Genomic DNA, 22,732 nt, shown 5'->3' with positions numbered 1-22,732 from the left:
GGTCTACTTTCTTTCCTTCCCATCTTCTGTCTTATGAGGAAAAATCTGGGGCTCAGTAGCCCCTCCTTTACTAGCTGAGGCCCTGGTATGAGGCCCTCCTGGGTGATACCATCACTCACTGGGACATTCACCCATGGCCAACTTATACAGCTTCATGCCACAGAACTTAAGAAATAAGTAGGATACTTGCAGCCCCTTTTCCAAACCATAGCCAAGGCCGTGGGAAGATCCATTACCTGTGTGGTACAGGGTCAGTTAATATCTCCTCCATAAACTCATGGCTCCTGATAGTCCTACACTATATGAAAGCCTCCCTAGCTCTCTCTAGCCTAGAGGTCAGGAGCCTTTTAGGCCCATGAGAGATCTTCTTAACATCCTCTCTGTAGTTGGAGAGGTAGCTACCTCCTAAGGACATCCTAAAATGACAGGAGCAAAGGATAGCCCTACTACAACAAATGGAATGGGCAACCATCATCAGCACCTAGAGACTTCCATAAAATTCTGGGAGACTGTGCATGGTCAAGAGGATAGGAGAATGACATAACAGCCAGAATTCACAAGGAGGGGGCTATGAAGCATTAAGCAGGCCTGAAAACTGGGGCATTAGTAGAAGGTGTAAGCTTGGTCCCACTGGCAGAACACTAGGCAGCCAGGCAGCTAACTTGAGTCAATAAATGCTTTCCCAAAGACCCCAAACAAACATCCATGAACATCCATGCACGGTAACCTAGGTCAGTCAATACTGACCTAACAGTAAAGCCTTGTGCATCTTGGATTCAGCTAAGACTCACCATGATGCTGGCTCATGGCATACTCCACCCACCTCCAAACTCCCACCTAGGCTGGGCTCTCAGGAATTCTTTCTATTACTTCCTAATTAGAGGGCCAGAGGCAGCCAAGGACTACTGAGCATAGGAGGAAAGCCCAAAAGAAAGGGCATGATGTACAAACACTGACTCTGAGATAAAAAGCAAATGTGAAAATATAAAACAAAAATAGCACATATTACAAAAGATGTACTCAGCCAGAAAGAATGCTTGCAAATTTAAAATAGAATTATCTATTCAACCTAAAAAAGGAAGGAGATTCTGATACATGCTACAGTAGGATGAACCCTGAAGACATGTTGAGTGAAATAAGCCAGCCACAAAAGGATATTACATGATTCCACTTATGTGAGGTTGAATTGATAGAGTAAAATGGCAGTTGCAGAAGCTGATAGAGACAATGGGGAATTTGTTTAATGAGTACAATATATCAATTTGGGAAGTTGAAAAAGTTCTGGAGATAGATGGTAGTAATGGTTGTATAGCAATGGTGAATGTACTTAATGCCACAGAATCACACTTAATAATAGTTTACAGGTAAATTTTATATTATGTATACTTTATAATAAAAATATTGGTAAAGTATTGAACATGGTGGTACACCCCTTAATCCCAGTTACTTGGGGGACAAGGGCAGAAAGACTACAACTTTGAGGCCAGTAACTTAGCAAGACCCTTTTTCAAAATAAAAATAATAATAAAAAAAAGGACTGAAGAGTATAGCTTAATGCTATAGTGCACTAACTTTAATCCCTACTACCACTAAAACAAACAAACATACCAAAAAAAAACCCTGTAATATAAAGCTGACTTGCAAAGCCCCAGAGAAATCTGGCACCCTGGGCTGGGGCTCAGTGGTAGAGCGCTTGCCTTCCATGTGTGAGGCACTGGGTTCGATCCTCAGCACCACATAAAAATATATAAATATATTGTGTCTATATAAAACTAAAAAAAAAAAAAAGAAACCTGGCACCCTTGCCACCAACCCCTCTCCTCCAAGCATACCCAGCTCAGTCATGCCTCAGGCCTTTACCCTTGCCATCCTCTGTGCCTAAATTACTCTTGCTTCAAAAGGCTGGATAAGAATGTGTCTTCCAGAGCAACAACATCATGTCAGCTGTCAAGGGGAGAAGGCAAAGGCAGGATCTTTGAGGTCCCTTATAGTTATGAGGGTTTTAGCATTAGCACAAAAAGAAAATAGGACAAAGCTGCTACTGAGGGGTCAACTACTACTTGTGAGAGCTTGGGGCCCTAGGAGGGGACCCTGGATTTAGAGTAGATTGTGCCAAGTTAAAAGAAGGGCTAATGCTAAATGCAACCGACCTGCTTCCACCCCGCCCCCAACTTTTTTTTTTTTTTTTTTTTTTTGTGGTGCTGGATACAAGGCGTGCATGCAAGGCAAGCACTACCAACTAAGCTATATTCCTAGCCCATTCCCTAATTTTTATGCCTAGAAAAATACTGGAGAAAATAGAAAATTAAGTCATTCTGCATGCAGCCTGATGGAAAGCCCAGCCCAGCTTTGTACAGATTTAGGCCTGGCAAATGGAGTGTCCTGTGGATTTGAAAGGCAAGGGAGAGGCCAGGGTTATGGATCAGTGGTACAGCACTTGCCTAGCATGCGTGAGGCACTGAGTTCAATCCCCGGCACCACATAAAAGTTAAAAAAAAAAAAAAAAGAAAAAGAAAGAAAGGCAAGGGAGAAAAGAACTGAACTGTCTATGAAGCTTACTCAGAGTAAGGGAGATTCATCTCCATTTGGGAGCTCCAGACTAGATTCTGCTTATGTAGTGTGGAGCTGGCAGCTTCTGGACTTAAACCATCAAAACTCCCAGCTCATCTATTCCATAGGAACACAAGCTCCAAGAAGACAGAGAAGGTTTTAGAAGGCACTCAGTAAGGATCTGTTACAGGAGTCCAGGCCTCATAGCAGCTTGGGGTGCTATACTTAAAAAAGCAGGTATACAAAGTCCCTAGGTATCTAGAGGCAGACTGTGCACTTTTCTCTTGTTATGAATGCCAGACACAAAAGGCAAGTGCATGGAAACACCTTGAAGCCTATAGAATTGAAGCTAGAGAGGAACTTGCCAGCTGTTAGTAATATACTAGGGGAGGGTTTTATACCCACTGCCTTGGGGTGGCTTTGGTTCCAAAGGTTTATCCATATTACATGGTTTCTGAGACTATTAGTTGAGGGTGTATACTAAACCTGCTAAGCTCCTGATGGGACCCTTGTGTTCTCTGGGGCATCTAAGGAGACATGGTCAATGACTGAGGATAAGATAGGAAGAAAAGACCAGAAATAGCCCAGTTTGTCAAAACCAAATCCATGCTGGACCTCATGGCAGTTCATGTGCCTATCATACTCCCAACAACCCTTTCTGGGTCCAATCCAAATGGAGAGTGGCAGGTAGGTAAGCAACTTTGGCTCTAGATAGACTGAGATAAGAAAGGGAGAATAAGACTGAAGATTTGAAGTACAAGAACAGAGAAAACTGGCTGTGCATTCACTCTCCTATGTAGAAGCATGTACTATGGGATGGGGTATGAATGTAAGAAAATTGGTGATGAGGGACACAGATTAAGAAGTGGATCTTGGGGGCTGGAGATGTGGATCAAGCGGTAGAGCACTCTTCTGGCATGCGCTGAGCACTGGGTTCGATCCTCAACACCACATAAAAATATTAAAAAAAAAAAATAAGGGTACCAGCTGGGACCATACTTAAAAAAAAAAAAAAGAAGAAGTGGATCTTGAGGGCTGGGCTGGTGGCTCGGTGGTAGAGTGCTCGTCTAGCACATGTAAAGCCCTGGGTTCAATCCTCAGCACCACATAAAAATAAATAAATAAAATAAAGGTATTGTTTCCAACTACTTTCAAAAAATAAAAAAAAAAATGTTTTTTTAAAAAAGTGGATCTTGGTCTACTCAGAGATATGTAGTACACATTGAGTATGACTCTAGAGCATCTCTGTGGTCCATGGCACCTGGCACAGCATGTAAAGAAGTGCTACCTGGCATAGGAGAGTAAGCTAAGGAAACTAAGGCAGTCTGTTCAGGGCAGCTAACTCATTAGTTGAATGAAGCAAAAGCACAGAGGCAGGAGGGAAACATGTCCTACTATTGCTTGATTTGGCTAAAGCCTAAAGACCCACTGCAGCATAAAGACCCACTAAGATTCATGAGTGTCCCAAGGCACATCTGGGCAGGGTCTGGGCATGAAGCAAGGGGAATTATGTCCAGGATTATTTCAGGGAAAATTCTTTGGGGCACATGCTACACAGACAGGAGGAGCAACAAGATGGGTCATAAGCTTCACATGGAGAATAGGGCAAAGCAAGGGGTCAGAAAGCACCATACAGGCTAGTAGACAGGCAGGTACTATCAACTGATTGGCAGAGGGAGTATTTCACTAAAGAACAGTGAAAAGTGGCTCAAATAAAACGTTGGGTCACTGACAGAAGTCTTCCGTCTGGCTCCCTGGATAGAGTCCTCTTACAGGCAGGAAATAGACCTGAAAATGCTCTCCTATTTCTGTGAAACACTCAGGGGAAACAATGAATGCCCTCTACTGGCAGGGATGCCAATCCCTCTGTCTCTTTGCTCCCTCTGCTGGCAGCTTTAAAGCACACGTTCCTGGAACCAGAGGGAGATTATTTCAGAGTGGTTTCAAGTTTGCTTCAGAATTTGGGGCAGACAGACACATGTAGAGAACCAGTCCATAAACAGGGTGCCTCAAGACAGTCAGTGCTCCTGCTCATTCTCTGACTAGGTTCTCTCTGGCATTTCCTGGCCTTTCCTTTTAGAGCACAAAATTTGTCTCAAACTGCAGATCCACACATCCTACCAAAGCCATGAGGAGTGAAGACCCTTCTCAGGGCATTCTCTTAGCTTGTGATCTCTGTACCACCCCAGGGGGTCAACAAACCTCTCTAAAACCAGGCGGTTGACAGTCTCACTGGCCACTGGTGGCAGGTTCAAGGTTTCCTGCAACATCATTAGCTTCTTTTTCAGGCTCTTGGGAAAGAAAGAGAAGAATGTGAAAGGAGATAAGGCAAAGAACAAGCAGCATGCATAAAGGGCACTGGGAATAGGGAAAGGCCTGAAACTCAAAACACCAGGCTTCAGAAACCCTCTCTGGTAAAGTCTCTCTTCTGGTAATTAACAGTCTCAGAGAAGAAGGATTATGAGGAAAGACCCATTGTGCCATCTGACCTCTGCCCAAGAGGCCCAGGGTATAGACCACCAAGGTGTATACCCTGACCCACTGCCTGACCCAGGAGGATGCAGGGAGCTCAGAACCATCACCACTGACTGGTGTACAGGTTCTTGGGAAGAAAAAAGTCTAGCCTTGTTTTTTTTTTTTTTAATTTGTTCTAATTAGTTATACATTTAATTTAAAAAAAAAAACACATATTTATTTTATCTTATGTGGTGATGAGGATAGAACCCAGTGCCTCACATGTGCGAGGCAAGTGCTCTACCGTTGAGCCACAACCCCAGCCCCTTAATATTTTTTTGCAGTTGTAGATGGACAGAATGCCTTTATTTTATTTATTTTTATGTTGTGCTAAGGATTGAACCCAGTGCCTCACACATGCTGAGCAACCACTCTGCCATTGAGCTACAGCCCTAGCCCAGTAGAATGCATTTTGACACATCACACATAAATGGAGTATAACTTCTCATTCTTCTGGTTGTACATGATATACAATTTTATGAGTTGTGTAATTATGTATGCACATAGGGTAATAATATCTGATTCATTCTACTATCTTTCCTACTCCCATATCTCCTTCCCACCCTTCTCTCCCCTCCCAACCTTGCTCTTGAAGGACACATAAACCATCCCTCATTCTCAATAGGCCAGGAATGTCCCACCGTGATTTCCTTTTCAGCATTCTGTAAGTCCTTTTGGGCTGCTCTCAGCTCCAACTTGGCCTGATCCAATTCAGAGTAGACTGTCTGCAACTACAAGAAGGTATAGGGAGAGTAAAGGACAAGCCAAGTGGAGGCGATATGCCTTGCCCCCCACCTGTCATAGTTAGGGTCGCTTAGGGTCCAGAAGAAACTGGAGATATGGGAGGAGACCCCAGACGTCTGTCTGGTGATGCATGTGTGGAGTTGCCTAGCAGCAAAGGCTGCTCTCTACACAGTGCATCCTATGGATGCACTATGCCAGAAGTGAAAGCAGCAATCCCAGGAGCCCTTCCACTCTAGGTCTGAGTGTAAAAAAACAGGTCTCTGAAGCTATCACATTTGGGGTTTGTACACAAAGCCACAGAAAGTCAGTGCCCAGTCTCTTGAAGCCATTCACCAGCCTCATGGAGTTAGCCATACTGTCAGGCCAGATAGCCTGGCTCAGGAGTCTTGAGCAAGCATGAACAAGCAAAAAAAGAGTTCCTTGCACTCTGCTCAGTTACCTTGCTTTTGGAGGAGACCAAGTCCTTCCTCAGCTTGTCAGCCAACTCCCCTGAGGCCTTCCGAGCCTCTTTTAGATTCTCATACTCTCTGTGAAGTGATGATGGAAAGAGATACCAGAATGAACACTCTGCTACTTAAAAGAGTCACAGCACCAACCTAACACAAGTCCTTGCCCAACCCCTCAGTTCATTCTCATTCTTCCTCTGACACCTGAGTCCAGCAGGGGCCAGGTGGCCCTGTGGAGGGTCCTGCACAAAATGCAAGGAGTCTGGTGACACTGTTCCCTGTCTGGCCTGAAGGTATTTGTAACTTGAGAGGGTTGCAGGGAGCTCTGGCCTCACTAGGGGGCCCTCTATACCATTTGGTCCCTACAGAAGGGCATTTTGTTTTTGTGCCTGTTAGCCAAGCTCCCTCCCTCCCACCAACCTCATACCACCATCGTGAAGAACAGGGGCAAAGTTTCTGATCCAAGACACGCAGGGTCAGTAATAGTACTGATGGGAAACAGACTCCAGATATCACCAGAGGGCTTACAGCTCAGAGAGCTAATGTCAACTCCTTAAAAACAACACTAAAGCCAGGCATGGTGGCACACACCTGTAATCTTAGCAGTTTGGGAGGCTGAGGGAGGAGAATCGAGAGTTCAAAAACTGCCTGGGTTAAGTCCCCCTGGGTTCAATCCTCAGTATCAAAAAACAAACAAACATCACTTAAAATTCATACTCTTCTCAATGATTCCATGAGGCATGTTATCACTATCTTCATGTAGAAAGGTGAGGGTTCAAGAAGCCAAGAAACTGGCTCCAGGCTACTCAGCTGGTGACAGGTAGAGTCAAGGTTCAAACCAAGGCAGGATGGCCCCGGAGCTTGCCACTTAACTCCATCTGCTTTACAAGAGATAGGCAGCAGAGGCATGGCTGAGGACCCATGGCCTAGCTCCTGAGCTCACTGAAAGGGGCCAAAGTACGCACTTCTTGAGAGACACACAATACACAGCCAGTTGCTCCACCGCTGATTGTCCCACACCCATGTCTCGAATCATTTCCTCCACCTCAGGCCGCTGACTCTGGAGTAGGATCTCAATCCTGAAAAACACACACAGCCCACAGCATTTGAAATCTGGAGGCTGATGCTTAGTCTGCCTTCCTAGGCTGCTGTTGCTATGGCAATAGCCTGGGCTGCTAGGATGCTTTAGCAGGTGGGTGTGCCCAAGGAAAGGCTATATAGCAGAGCTGAGCACAGCTCTAGGGATGCTGCAGAGCAAGAGGTGCTGACAGAAGCCCTCAAGGTCAGGGATTTCCTATAGAGAGGTTACTAAAGGGAAAAATCTGCCAGGTCATCTGGCCATAGGCACAGGACAGGAAGGAGTATGACAAGTGCTCCTATGGAAATCAGAAGAGTCCACAGAGGCCAAGAAAGATTTGTGTCCATATGTAGCTGACCTGAGCCCTCCATGTCCTGTGGGGATTTGAGCCATAGAGGTGACCCAACTTACTCCCTGCTACAGTCCTAAGAACTATACCATCTGGAGGCCCTGGGTATAAGGACACATACAGGCGCCAGCTCTAAACTCACTGCTCCATGGTCTTCATCTTGCTCCTGAGTCGGCGGGCTTCCTCCCGTGCTTGTTTAGTCTCATCTTGTTGCTGCTCCAAGAACTTCATCTGCTTCTGAAGAGCAATCAAACCCAAACATGGTGCTTGGGAGCCATGGCTAAAGTCACTGGAGAACTCTGCCCCAAAACTATCTGATCTTATCTTTTGAAAATGCTGATAACTATATGCCCCCAAAATCCCAGAGGTTAAGTGTGTCCCACTCTGGTCTGTGCTTTTTCTGCTAAGAGGCCCTAGGCCCGCTGTTTCTTCACCTCCCTGCCTGGTTCCTCCTGAGGTTTGTCTTATTACAGTCATAATCCAATGTCAGCATATATAGGATAACTGTGGGCAGACAAAATCCTGTGGTCTAGGTCTCATAGTGCATATTGTACAGATAGCTAAAAGAAATTTTGAGCACAAACTCAGGCCTCACCAGCAACATCCAAACCCATGGACTAGAGCATAATAGGACAGCTGAGTCAGCAGCAGCTGGCTAGACTGCCCTCAGCATGAGACCATTCTATCTCTGACCTGGGAGTGCTATGACAAACTTCAGCTCTGCAGCTAGGTGCTAGTTTGTTCCCTCCTACTGGCCGGGCCATGTGATCTAGCCATCCCCCAAGCAGGAATAGAGAAACCAAATATCCTGGGGCCTTGTCTGTTCACACAGATGGCTCCCTTTCCCTTTCAAATGCCATCCAACAAAGACTGCTCCTGCCTACAAGGCCAGAATATCAATTGTGGGTTCAGATCAATCGCCTCATGTCCCTTGGAGAGCAAGAGGCTCACCAACCTAGGCTGATACAAAATTCATCTGGGCCTAGGCTGCTTGCTCTATAGGCTTTGATCTGCCTGGTCAGCTCAGCACAGCTGACTTCAAAGGCCCCTGCTCCTCCCTGGGATGCTGTTTGATCTGGCTCCAGAGAGCAGCCCCATCAAGGACTGGAGTGCTAATGGAAGGTTCTTCAGGCTGGCTCACCAGTGGAGTGTGAGCCACTTATGGAGACACAGCCTAGCCTCACTGAGGTCTTACTTGAGCCCCTTCTGTGAAGTATTTGGAAGGCTTCACTTCTTCAAATTACCTAGTACAAAATCCATAAGCACACTCATATGACTTTTTTCTTACGGCCTGGATGGGTACAGTATAGGAAGGCCTGGGAAGAAGTGATTTGCCTATATTTTATGAATTGCGCAAACCAAGTAATGACTGAGGCAGAACCAGAATATAAGCCCAGGATAATAAGCCTGACTAGAGGTCTACCTTCCCACCAACTCTGTCCACAGAACCTGGGGACCTACTTTGAGTGTAGAGCATAGCATCTCAGCCTTGCCTAAGGCCTTTTGCAGAGATTCCACAGTGGTGTTGCGCTCTTCCAGAGTGTCTCGCAGAGTGTCGATAATAACCTGGCTGTCCCGTTTCTCTTTTTCTGGAATAGAAGTGGAGGGTAGAGGGAGAGTCCCATCCATTCATCAGAATGAGAACCTGGGCCCTTAAGCTCCTGTACCTCATCCCTGAGTCAGGTAAGAACAAGGCTCAAGCCAAAAAATTGGTTGCCTTTGTCTCTCTCTGGCATGCACCAAATCAGGCAAACTGAGCCCCAGAGCCTTTGTCTAGGAAATATGCCTTCTTTTTGCTACAACTACTAGGAAGATTTCACTGTTTTCCCATCCCTTGGGTATGGTTAATTTATTATTCCAGAACTCAAGTAGGTTACTGACAAATACAGCATCTGAGCCTTCTCTTAGAGATATTCTGTCCCATCAGGTAGCCTCCCATTCCCCAGCCTGGGTCCTGGGCTAGAATTCTTAGACGAAGAGAAGAGGCTCACCTGGTCTAGGCAGATAGCTTCATTCACCTCCTTTTCCTCTCCTTTTCTGCCAGTCACAAGAGCCGGCAATACTCTTGACCATATAAAGCAGAGAGAGCCTCTGGTTCTGCCAGAAGGTTTGAGGCCTTCCTTCTAGAGCCCCTCCCTCCAGTATCCAAATCAGGAGCTTTCCAGGGCGTCTGTCTCTTGAAAACTCACCTTTCTGGGAAAGCTGGGCTCTGATATTGTCCAGTTCATTCTGAAAAATAACACCCACAATAAACAACAGGAATGCATCACAGCTGGTGTCCAAATGGCCTCCCATATGGCTGTGGGAGCCTCAGGATCAGACAACGAGGACTGTAGGTCCCGGAAAGCATGGACCCTGGTATACCTCAAGGCCCAAGCTAAGCTAACAATGGAGAGATAAGCATTGCTTAATCTCTGTGTGCCTTTTAAACCATAGCTAAGATGGAGAAAACTAACCCCAGAAGCAGGGCCTCAGAACAGAGAAAGAGTTAGAATAGATGCAAAGGAAGTGAAGCTAGGTCCACAGATCAGTCTCAACAGCACAAATTTCCATCAATTCCCTGACCCTGTACTAGCCTCACACTCTCTGAGTATCAGTTGCACTCACCAGGGACCCAGAACAGGGATGGCCAAAGACCTTGGGCCACCGCTAGTTCTCTCCACCCTGTGTCCTGCCTGCTTCACAGGCTACCTCCTTGAAAGCTCTAAGGTGACTTTGTGTAATACAAACATTTCAGCTGTAGAACCTAAGAGGAATGAGTAAGGCAGGACAGCTTTGCATTGCTAGATTGAGAGGGTCAAGTGAACTCCTCAATGGCTTGCATATGTTCCAGAGCCACAGTAGCAGTACAGAGAGGCTGGGCAGAAGTGCATGCAGCTCTTATTTGGAAGTCCAGAGAATTCAACACCTTTATGGGCAATCCTGGTTATGGAGGAACCATAATCAGGAAAATCAAGGTTTTACAGGACTTAAATGCTTGGTCAAGGGTCCATGGTTGTAGTTAGATGGAATCCCAGGCAAACCTTCCTTTAGATAACACTTCTAGGTTCAACACAAGACTCAGAATTTTAGATGTGACCAATACAAAGGTCTACAATAGTGAGTGGATAAGCCCCCTGTGATGGAACTCTCTAGGCAGGACTCTAGGGCCAGAAGCTTCTGGTTGCTGGGTTGGTCAGTGTAAGTTGAAGAGGTGGGAATAGAAATAGGGGGTAGGGGAGAACATGAAGGGTCTTCCTGAGAAGGGACACCAACCCAAGGCTGCTGCACCACTACCCAGGAAGTTTTCCAACCCCTTTCCAAACTACTTAAGGTGTTGCTTCCCTGTTTCATAGAACTGGCTTTGAAATATGGAAAGAAATAAAGCTGCTTTTGTTGTCTTTATCACAGAGGACACCACTTAAAACTGGGAGCAGTTGAATACACTGGTTCAAAACATAAAAGCTCTATACTCCCAGCACAGTGAGTTCCGAGGACATCATAACTTCTGGGGCCCATCGTCAAATGAACTCTGATCTGACAAATATCCAGCAAATTAACCCTCAGGGTCCAGCAATCAAATGTGAAGCTCAATCTGACTTCCTCAGGAGTTTTCTGCCAATCCAGCCTCCTGATACCCTAAGAAAGCTAAATTTTAGATTTGGGGCAGAAACGGTTTAAGTATTGGAAGGAACCTGCTTAGCCCCCGCTGTAGTATGTGTTTCTAGTTGGGCTGAAAATCTTGATTCCAGGGGCTTTGCCCTCTATTACTGGTCCAGGGAAGACCCAGGCATCTGACTCTATACCCAGTTCCCTAGGCAATTTTGAGGCACATGCAAAGTAGGAAACAGTGGACCCATACATCTTTCCTGACTGGGAAGTCAAAAGAATTTCCTAATCTGTCACTAACTAACCAGTAGCAAAGTGGAAGGCAGGAAGGCTACAGGCCCTTCATAAGGTAAGAGAACCTTGAGAGAGTCACTCTATCCTTTGGTCAGAATTGCACTGAAATCCAAAGAGGAGGTCTTCCAATCAAGTGGCCCCATTACCCTTTACAGTATACTTCTCTGATGACCGTGTCTCATCATCATTTATCCTCCGCTCTACTTGCCCCTGCCTAGAAATCTCTACCAGTCTTTCCTCCATAACCCTATCTCTATACTCTAGGAACCTTCCCTGTGTAGGAGTAGAAAGTGAACTCCCACAGAAATTGGAGTTCAGTGGAATGAGACACATTCTGGATACCTTTAAGAATTCTGCATCCAAGACACTCTCCTCCTCCTGGGCAAGGTCAAAGAAGAGCTTATTGATAATGGTTCTTTTGCCAACCTGGATGGGAAAACAAGATAGAGTATGACTGTCTTGCTGGGTCATGGGCAAGGAGAAAAGTTTGTACATGAATCCAACTGCCTGCCTAATATGTATACCAGGTCTGTTTCCAGACCTAACTTTTCAAAGTAAATGTTTTTAATTTAGAAGACCCCTTCATTCCTGCAGGTACCCCAAGACAGGACTTGTTTGGATGCTGAAGTCATATCACTACAGAAACACACTGAAAGGCCAAGGTTCGTCGTCGGAGATTAAAACGCACACACACAGATAGCAGTGACAAAGATGAAGCACCTTATTGCAAGCTGGTGCTAGCTTATATAGAAAGTGAGAGTCAGTTATCTTAAACCAGGAAGCTCCCGGAGTCAATCATAGTAAAGGTCAGGTCATCACCTATGGTGCACGCACATCCGCCCTGCATAAGATTCATGGGGGGCACGAACTGTCCACGATCACAGAAGACGGGAGGACCAATTAGAAAATTCTCAAAACAACTTGTTATCCTACTGGCAACTTGCCGACGACATGTTGCATTAGGGGCTCCTTATCTGAAAGGCCCGGGGAGTTCTCAGGGAGACTCCCAACACACACAATGAGTGCTCAAAAGGCATTCAACTCTAGGTGCTGGAGCATTTTCTAAAGACAGAAAAAGAGGGCAAGGGATGTGGCTCAAGTGGTAGCAGGCTCGCCTGGCATGCGTGCGGCCCGGGTTGATCCTCAGCACCACATACAAAACAAAGATGTTGTGTCCGCCGAAAAAAAACTAAAAAATAAATATTAAAAAAAAAAAAAGACAGAAAAAGAGCCAAATATATCTGGGTGAAGACTGGCTCAGAAAAAAAAAAAATAGTGTCCAGGAAATATTAAAAAAAAAAAGGACCGGGCCAAGTGACAAGTCAACTCCCTGTGGATGTAAAATAGATCCCAGAGCAATGCAAGGGCATACATGAGACTCAACTTGCCCAAACCAGGAGGGTGAAAAAGGGTCCTAATTACTATTTGGTTTTAGAGATCTTTCTACATTTTTGCTTCCTGGCAAGAAGACTAGGTCCAGTTGAGGTGGGCCCATCCCCATATTCTCACCTGGATTCGGCACTGTGGGCAAGTCCGACTTGGTGCTGTCTCAAACCACTGAATTAGGCTGGAATGAAAGTAGAACAACAGATTGGTGAGCCCTGGTATGGCAGGGGATAAGGGTCAGGCAGCCACCAGATCAAATCACCCCAATGCCAGGCCACACAGGAGGACATGACAATAGTTGCTCACAGCACTTCCCACAGGCCTAACTGGTACTTGGCACTTGGCACTCAGACCAACTGGCCATTTCTGGCCCTGTAGTATTAGCCTGAAGCTGTTCTGCCAACCTTCTGGGCCTTGACTGGGATAGAGTGACAATCAAAGCCCAGAATCTATCATAGATAGGGACTCTGATAATACCCTTACTTTAAGCTAGGACCCCAAAGGCTATACTTAGATGGTACAAGTAAATAGAGGTTAGCTTTCTATCTATCTGTGTGGTCCATCAAAACACAAATCTTAAATTTACAAAGTCTTCTCCGGAAGATAATACCATCATCCTAGGTATCCACTTTTGAATAACATGTACAACATATAATCTAAGCCAATCAGGTACAGTAGAATATAATACGTAAGGAGAATGAATGAAACAACTAAAAATCATTACGGATAAATCAGAAAAATATAACACATAGGCAAATAAATCAGATACACACAAAAAAATACATTTTGTAAAATTCCATTTACATAATGGAAAAATATAGGCAAAATTCATCTATGTTCTGAAGACAGTGGTTTCCTTTATATGGGGGACTTAAGGAGGGTTAGGTTGGTAGGAGTAGTTAAAGAGTACATAAAGACATTTCTAGATCTGATAATACTGTGCTTCCCTTTCTTCCTTTCTTCTTTTTTTTAAATTTTGTTTTCAGTTCTGGAGATGATCAAATACAAATCCAGTGCCTTGCACATATATACTAAGCAAATGTTCCACCACTGAGCTACATCCCAAGCTTGTTTCTGGATCTGAATTCTAGCTATGTGAATATGTTGTTTGTGAAAATACTGCAGGCCATACACTGATTATATGTATATTTGTCTATAACTACATTATACTTCAATAGAAAAAATGTTGTAAAAAGTAAACAGGCACGCAGGAAAAAAGCATATGTCCACAGACATGTATTAGAATTGTCAGACACACACCAAACATATTATGTTTAAAAAAATAAATATCAGTACAGAATCAGAAGCTAAACAGCAACATAGAAAAATTTTATTTTGTTTATTTTTATGTGGTGGTGGGAATCGAACCCAGTGCCTCACAACATGCTAGGTGAGTGCTCTACCACTAAGCCACAACCCCAGCACCAACATAGCACAATTTTAAAAGAACCAAACAAAGCCAGATATAGCAGCACATGCATGCAGTGCAGGTAGATTGCTTGAGCTCACAAGTTTGAGACTAGCCTGGGCAACATAGTAAGACTCCATCTCAATAAGAACAACAAAAAGAACCAAATGGAAATCCTAAAACTGAAAACCAGCCAAAACTTAAGTCAATGAGTGGGTTTAATGGCAGTTTAACAAAGCTCAAGAATTTGTACAATGAAAGATAAATCAGAGGAAACCTCAAGAATTAAAAAGACAAAAAAATGTAGAGATGATAAGAGACATAGAAGATACTCAGAGAAGCTCTAGTAAATGTGTAAATGGAAGTTCTGGAAAGAAAGTGGTACGAACACTACCTCCACCAAAAAAGTTCACATCCTAACCCCTAAAACCTGTGAATATGTTAGCTTATTGTAGCAAGAGGAAATTTGCAGATGTGATTGAGTTAAGGATCTTGAGATGGGAAGGTTTTGAACCCAGGGGTGCTTAGCCATTGAGCCACTTCCCCAGCCCTCTTTTTATATTTTATTTAGAGACAGGGTCTCACTGAGTTGATTAGGGCCTCACCAAGTTGCTAAGGCTGGCTCAGCCTCTGGGATTACAGGTGTGCTTCACGGGATGGGAAGGGTTTTGTTTGTTTTGTTTTTGTGGTGCTAGAGATTGAACCCAGGACCTCACACATGCTAGGTAAGTGCTTTATCACTGAACTGTATCCCCAGCGCTGAGGTGGGGTAATTATCACAAGGACCCTTATAAGTAAGACAGGAATGTCGAGTCATTTAGAAAGGTTTGATGGTATAATGCTATTGACTTTGAAGATGGCAAAACAGCCATGAACTGAGAAAGGTACCCCTACTCATGCTTAGAGTTTAACCTAATAAGACCTAATGTAAGACTTCTGACCTCTAGAACTACAATGCAATAAATTTGTGTTGTTTTAAGCAACTGAGTTTATAATAAATTGTTATAGCATGTGAGAAGCCCTGGGTTTAACCCACAGCACCACCAAAAAAAAAAAAAGAAAGAAAACAGAAAAATAAATCCTGACATATGCTACAATTAACATGGATGAACCATGAAGACATTATGCTAAGAGAAGTAAGCCTGTAACAAAAAGGTAAATATACTATGATTGCACTTAAATGAAGTACTTAGAGAAGTCAAAGTTATAGAGATAGAAAGTAGAAAGGTGTTTACCAGGGCTTTGGGACAGGGAACAACTGGGAATTACTGTTTAGGGAGTATAGAATTTCAATTCGGGAAAACGAAAGCTTTTTTATTATTTTTTTATTTTGGGGGGGGTACTGGGAATTGAACTCAGGGGCATTCAACCACTGAGCTAATATCCCCAGTGCTATTTTGTATTTTTATTTTAGAGACAGTGTCTTACTGAGTTGCTTAGTGCTTCGCCATTGCTGAGGCTAGCTTTGAACTTGCAAATCCTGCCTCAAACTTCCAAGCCACTGGGATATAGGCATTGCAACACTGCACCCAACCAAAGGCTTTTTAAAAATACTGGTCATCAAGGAGCGAATATACTTTCTTCTCAGCAGCACACAGATCCTTCTCTAAAATAGACAATTTCTTTTTTTTTTTTGGTGGTGGTGGTGCTGGGGTTTGAACCCAGAGCCTTATGCATGTTAGGCAAGCACTCTACCAACTGAGCTATATCCCTAGCTCCTAAACTAGACAATATTTTATGCCACAAAACAACTCTTAACAAATACCAAAAAAAAAAAAATAGAGCTAATACCCTGAATTCTATCAGATAATAATGAATGAAATTAGAAATCAATGATAAAATAAAAACTAGAAGCTACTTTAACATCTGGAGACTAAATACACTATTGAATCACAAATGAATAGCAGAAGAAATTAGGGATGAAATAAAAAAATACTTAGAAGTAAATGAGAATAGTGACAAAACATGTCAAAATCTTAGCACTATGAAGGCAGTAGTAAGAGGAAAGTTCACTGCATTGAGCTCTTTCATTAAAAGATAGAAAGTCAACAAATAAAGACCTAACATTACATCTCAAAGCCTAGAAAAAGAACAAATCAACACCAAAAGCAGTAAAGACAGGAAATAATTAAAATCAGAGGCGAAATAAGTGAAATTGAAACAAAACAAACAATTCCAAAAATGGACAAAACAAAAAGTTGGTTCTTTGATAAACCCTTAGACACACTAATGAACAGAAAGAGAAAGAAAATTCAAATTACTAAAATTTGTGATGAAAAAGGAAATATCATGATGGACACTACTGAAATACAGAAGTTAATCAGAAACTATTGTGAAAATTCATACTTCAATAAAATAGAAAATCTTGAAGACATCAACAAATTTCTAGAGACATATGACCTACCCATATTGAATCAGAAGGACATATATGATTTAAACAGAGCAATTTCAAACAACAAAATAGAAGATTTCATCAAAAGCCTATCAATTGGGGCTGGGGATATAGCTCAGTTGGTAGAGTGCTTGCCTTGCATGTACAAAGCCCTGGGTTCAATCCCCAGCACCACCAAAAAAAAAGGAAAGAAAAAAGCCTATCAATTAAGAAAAGCTTCAGGACCAGATGGATTCTCAGCCAAGTTCTACAAAACCTTCAAAGAATAATTAACACCAATACATCAAGGAAAGAAAACTTCAGACCAATATTCTTGATGAACATAGATGCAAAAATTCTCAATAAAATTCTGGCAAATTTCAAATAAAAATATCTTTAAAAGATAGTGCACCATGATCAAGTGGGGTTCATCCTAGGGATGCAAGATTGGTTCAACATATAGAAATCAATACACGTAATTCATTACATCAATAAGACTTAAAGATAAGAATTATATGATCATCTCAAAAGATGTAGAAAAAGCATTTGACAAAATACAGCACCCCCTGGGGCTGGGGTTGTGGCTCAGTGGTAGAGTGCTCACCCAGCACATGTGAGGCCCTGGGTTTGATTCTCAGCACCACATAAAAATAAATAAATAAAGTAAAGATACTGTGTCCAACTACAACTAAAAATAAATAAATTAATTAATTAAAAAAAATACAGCACCCCTTCATGCTCAAAATACTAGAAAAACTAGGGATAGTAGAAACATACCTCAACATTATAGAAGCTATATATTCTAAACCCAAGGCCAACACCATGCTAAATTGAGAAAAATTGAAAGAATAGAAAATAAGAAACAAGAAAAGTTCTTTTCAGAAGAACTCAAACTATCACTATTTGACAACATGATTCTATATTTAGAAGATCCAAAAAATTCCACCAGAAAACTTTAAAACTAATAAATTAATTCAGCAAAGTAGCAGGATATAAAATTAACACCCATAAATCAAATGTGTTCCTACACATCGGTGATGAATCCACTGAAAGAGAAACTAAGAAAACTACCCTATCCATTCACAATAGCCTCAAAAAAAGAATCTGGGACTTAATCTAACAAAAGAGGTAAAAGACTTCTACAATGAAAATTACAGAACACTAAAGAAAGAAATAAAAGAAGACCTTAGAAGATGGAAAGCTCTCCCATGTTATTAAATAGGCAGAATTAACATTATCAAAATGGTTATACTAGCAAAAGCATTATACAGATTTAATGCAATTCCTATTAAAATCCCATTGACATTCTTCATAGAAATAGAAAAAGCAATCATGAATTCATTTGGAAAAATAAGAGACCCAGGATAGCCAAAGCAATCCTTAGAAAGAAAAATGAACAGGAGGCATCACAACACCAGACTTTAAATTATACTACCAATGGTTCAGAATGGAAGACACAAAGAAACCCACATAAATATAGTAATATCACACTAGACAAAAGCACCAAAAACATACATTGGAGAAAAGATAGTCTCTTCAATAAATAGTTCTGGGAAAACTGGAAATCCGTATGTAGCGAAATGAAATTAAACCCCTATCTCTCACCCTGCACAAAACAACTCAAAGTGGATAAAGGACTTAGATACTAGAACAGAGACCCTGCACTTAACAGAATAAAAAGTAGGCCAAATCTTCAGCAATGTTGGCTTAGGAATCAAATTCCTTAACAAGACTCCTAAATTAAGAATCAATAAATGGGATGGAATCAAACTAAAAGGCTTTTTCACAGCAAAGGAAAAACTCAATAACGTGAAGAGAGAACCTAGAGAATGGGAAAAAAAATCTTTACCACATGCACCTCAGAGAAAGCATCAATCTCCAGGATATATAAAGAACTCAAAAAACTTAACACCAAAAAAAACCAAATAACTCAATCAATAATTGGGCTAAGAAATTGACACTTCACAGAAGAAATATAGTTAATCAACAAATACATGACAAAATGTTCAACATCTCTAGCAATTAGAGAAATGCAAATCAAAACTACACTGAGATTTCAACTCACTTCCATCAGAATGGCAATTATCAAGAAATCAAGCGCCAGGTGCAGTGGTGTAAGCCTGTATTCCCAGCGGCTCAGGAGGCTGAGACAGGAAGATCATAAGTTCAAAGCCAGCCTCAGCAACTTAGTGAGGCACTAAGCAACTCACTAAGTGAGTTGGCACTTAGTGGAACTAAGTGAGACCCTGTCTCTAAATAGAACACAACAGAGTGCTGGGGATGTGGCTCAGTGATTGAGTGCCCCTGAGTTCAATTCCTAAAACTGAAAAAAAAAAAAAAAAAAAAGAATACAAGCAACAGTAAATGTTGATGAGGATGTGGGGAAAAAGTATACTCATATATTGCTGGTGGGGCTGCAAATTGGTGCAACCATTATGGAAAGCAGTATGGAGATGCCTCAGAAAACTTGGAATGAAACCACTATTTGACCCAGTTATCCCATTCCTTAGTTTATATCCAAAGGACTTAAATCAGCATTTTACAGTGACTCAGCCACATTAATGTTTATAGCAGCTCAATTCACAATAACTATGGAACCAACCTAGGTGTCCTTCAACAGATGAATGAATAAGGGAAATGTGGTATATATACACAATGGAATATTACTCAGCCTTAAAGAAAAATAAAATTTCAGCATTTGCTGGTAAGTGGATGAAGCTGGAGAATATTATGCTAAGCGAAATAAGCCAATCCCAAAGAACCAAAAGCTGAATGTTTTCTCTGATATACAGACACTAATTCACAATGTGTGGGGCTAGGGAAAAATGGAAGTACTCTGAATTAGACAGAGGGGAGTGTAAGGAGGGGAGGGGGTGTGGAGGTAGGAAGAATAGTAGAATGAATAGGAAATTATTACCCTATGCGCATATGTGATTACACGATCAGTGTAGCTCTACATCATGTACAACCAGAAGAATAAGAAGTTATACTGCATTTATGTATGTCAAAATGCAGTCTTTTGTCATATATAACTTAATTAGAACAAATTTTAAAAAGAATTTTAAAAATAGTTGTTGAAAAGATTTTATTCATCTGTATGCAGGGTATGAAGAATTAAGAGAATACAGGGCTTTGTTCTTGGTTTGGAAGATGCTATTTAATTGGAGCTCTCTGTTCAGAAAGCAATAACTTTTTGCATCTCAATCCTGTGGGGCCACTAAGATGAATAGTTTGTGTAGGTAAAATGGAGATTTGGAATTGAGCTTCATGCCTATAAATGTTTCCCAAATAATTGTATGCATATGAACCTGTATAATAAAAGTATTCTCCATAGAATCCATGAAAAAAAATAGTGGTGATGGTTGCACAACGGTGTGAATGTGCTTAATGCCAAAGAATTGTACACTTAAAAACTATTGAGGGGCTGGGGCTCAGTGGTAGAGTGCTCATCTTGCATGTGTGGGGCCCTGGGTTCGATCCTCAGCACCACATAAATAAAATAAAGGTACTGTGTCCAACTACAACTAAATATATATATATATATATATATATATATATATATATATATAAAAACTACTGAGAGCTGAGGTTGTAGCTCAGTGGTAGAGCACTTGCCTAGCATGCATGGGGCACTGGGTTTGATCCCTCAGTACCACATAAAAAAATAAAAGGGCTGGGGTTGTGGCTCAAGTGGTAGAGTGCTCACCTAGCACACGAGAGGCATTGGGTTCAATCCTCAGCACCACATAAAAATAAAATAAAGATATTATGGCCACCTAAAACTAACTAACTAAATAAATAAATGGATATATAGATAGATAGATAAAAGGTTTCACATCCATCTATAACTAAAAATATACTTTTTTAAATTATTGAAGTTGGGCATGGTGGCACACGCCTGTACTCCCAGCGGCTTGGGAGGCTGAGACAGGAGGATCACGATTTCAAAGCAAGCTTCAACAACTTAGCAAAATCTTAAGCATGTTAGGGAGATCCTGTCTCAAAATACCTAATAAAAAGGGATGGGGATGTGGCTTAGTGGTTAAATACCACTGGGTTCAATCTCCAATACCAAAAAAAAAAAAAAAAAAAAAAATTATTCAAAGGAGCCAGGCACAGTGGTACAGGCCTGTAATCCCAGCTACTTGGGAGACTGAGTCCTACAGATGTAGCTCAGAGGTAGAGTGCTCCCAAGTTCAATCTATAAAAGGACAAAAATAAATAAATGAAAAATGGTAGTTTTTATGACATGCATTTGTGCATATTTTGCCAAAATTAAATTTAAAAAAGGCATGGAGGTGTGTGCCTGTAATCCCAGCAACTCAGGAAAATGAGGTAGGAGGCTCTCAAATTCAAGGCCAGCCTTAGCAATTCAGGGAGGCCCTAAGCAATTTAGTAAGACACATCTAGAAATAAAACAGAGCCGGGCGCAGTGGTGCATGCCTGTAATCCCAGTGTCTTGGAAGGCTGAGGCAGGAATATCACAAGTTCAAAGCCAGCCTCAGCAATTTAGCAAGTTGCTAAGAAACTCAGTGAGACCCTGTCTCTAAATAAAATACAAAATAGGGCTGGGGATGTGGCTCAGTGTTGAATGCTCCTGAGTTCAATTCCCAATACCAAACAAACACACACACACACACACACACAATAGAAAGGCCAGGGGATAGCAGGATTCCATGGCGCATGCCTATAATCCCAGTGACTCAGGAGGCTGAGGAAGGAGGATTGCATGTTCAAAGCCAGCCTCAGCAATTCAGCAAGGCCTTAAGCAACTTAATGAGTCCCTGTTTCAAAAGGGAAAAAAAAGGGGCCTGGGATGTAGCTTAGTGGTTAAGTGCCCCCATGGGATGGAAGGAGGGGAGGGAGGAAGGAAGGAACCAACGAACGAACAAAGGGAGGAAGGGAGAAAGAGAGGGAGGGAGGGAAGGTAGTAAGCAAAATGTCATGTTAAATCCACTAGGATAGCTGTTATCCAAAAATGGAGGGCCATGTGTGTGGCTCAGTGGTAGAGCAAGTTCCAGGTGTATAAGGCCCCGGATTCAATCTCCAACACTGAAGAAAACAAAAACAAAAACAAGATGGAAAAATGACAAGTGTTGTAGAAACCTCATGTATTTTTGGTGGGAATTTAAAAAGATGCAAGTAATAGTGTAGCTCAGTTATTGTAGAGTTCATAATTGTCCTAGGTTCAATCCCAACACCAGAAATCATAACAAACAAATCATAAATAAACAAACAACATCGAAATAATAAATAAACAAAATGAAAGAAACTAAAGTGATGTTCAAGATCAGCCTGAACAACATAATTAGACCCCATCTCAAAAAGGGGAAAAAAAATAAAAAAGATACAGTTGCTATGGAAAATAGTATGCAATTCCTCAAAAGCTAAAAGCTAAACATAGAATTCCCATGTGTCAGCCTATCCACTCCCAGGTATATATCCAAAAAAACATATAAGCCCATTACATAGATGACTGAATAAACAGAGAAAATACCAAATTCCTTACAAAGAATTCCAAATAGTGTAGAGCTTAATTCCTTTCTACTTGAGTATGAACTGGTCCTGTAACTTCATGATGGAGAAATCTGGTAGACACCACCTTAACTAAGGGATCAAGGTTAATACCATCAGAGATAAGTATGTTGTTAGCATGTACCCCTCAATAAGATACCATGAGAAGAGCACCTTACCTCTATAGCATACTTCCCCAAAACCTATAATCCCAGTCAAATCATGAGAAAATATCAGAGAAACTCAAGTTGACAGATATTCTACAAAATACTTGACTGGGACTCTTCATTAAAAAAAAAAAAAAAAAACTGGGGCTAAAGTTGCGGCTCAGTGGTGGAGTGCCCCCTAGCACGTGCAAGGCCCTAGGTTCCATCCTCAGCACCACATAAAAATAAATAAAATAAAGGTATTGTGTCCAACTACAACTAAAAAATAAAAAATAAGTTAAAAAAAAAAAAAACTGGGCTGGGGTTGTGGCTCAGCAGTAGAG

At 41.9% G+C, this 22,732-nt stretch overlaps 1 protein-coding gene across 1 annotated transcript in view; it reads right to left on the bottom strand.

The window, feature by feature from the left end:
• Positions 1-22,732, bottom strand: part of Traip (TRAF interacting protein) — a 30,512-nt gene that overhangs the window by 4,065 nt on the left and 3,715 nt on the right. The window contains exons 2-10 of the mRNA XM_046431935.2: positions 13,073-13,130; positions 11,906-11,989; positions 9,871-9,910; positions 9,143-9,270; positions 7,824-7,918; positions 7,220-7,333; positions 6,248-6,335; positions 5,706-5,795; positions 4,753-4,841 (exon numbers count right to left, since the gene is read on the bottom strand). Of these exons, the coding sequence (XP_046287891.1) occupies positions 4,753-4,841; positions 5,706-5,795; positions 6,248-6,335; positions 7,220-7,333; positions 7,824-7,918; positions 9,143-9,270; positions 9,871-9,910; positions 11,906-11,989; positions 13,073-13,130 (786 nt within the window). The remainder of the gene's footprint in view (positions 1-4,752; positions 4,842-5,705; positions 5,796-6,247; positions 6,336-7,219; positions 7,334-7,823; positions 7,919-9,142; positions 9,271-9,870; positions 9,911-11,905; positions 11,990-13,072; positions 13,131-22,732) is intronic.

Source organism: Marmota monax, unplaced genomic scaffold (assembly GCF_021218885.2).
Source record: "Marmota monax isolate L192 unplaced genomic scaffold, Marmota_monax_Labrador192_F-V1.1 WCK01_AAM20220418_F8-fsc00022, whole genome shotgun sequence".
NCBI classification, from domain to species: domain Eukaryota; kingdom Metazoa; phylum Chordata; class Mammalia; order Rodentia; family Sciuridae; genus Marmota; species Marmota monax.
The sequence above is the reverse complement of the archived record's forward strand: the minus strand, read 5'-3'. Positions and strand labels throughout refer to the sequence as shown.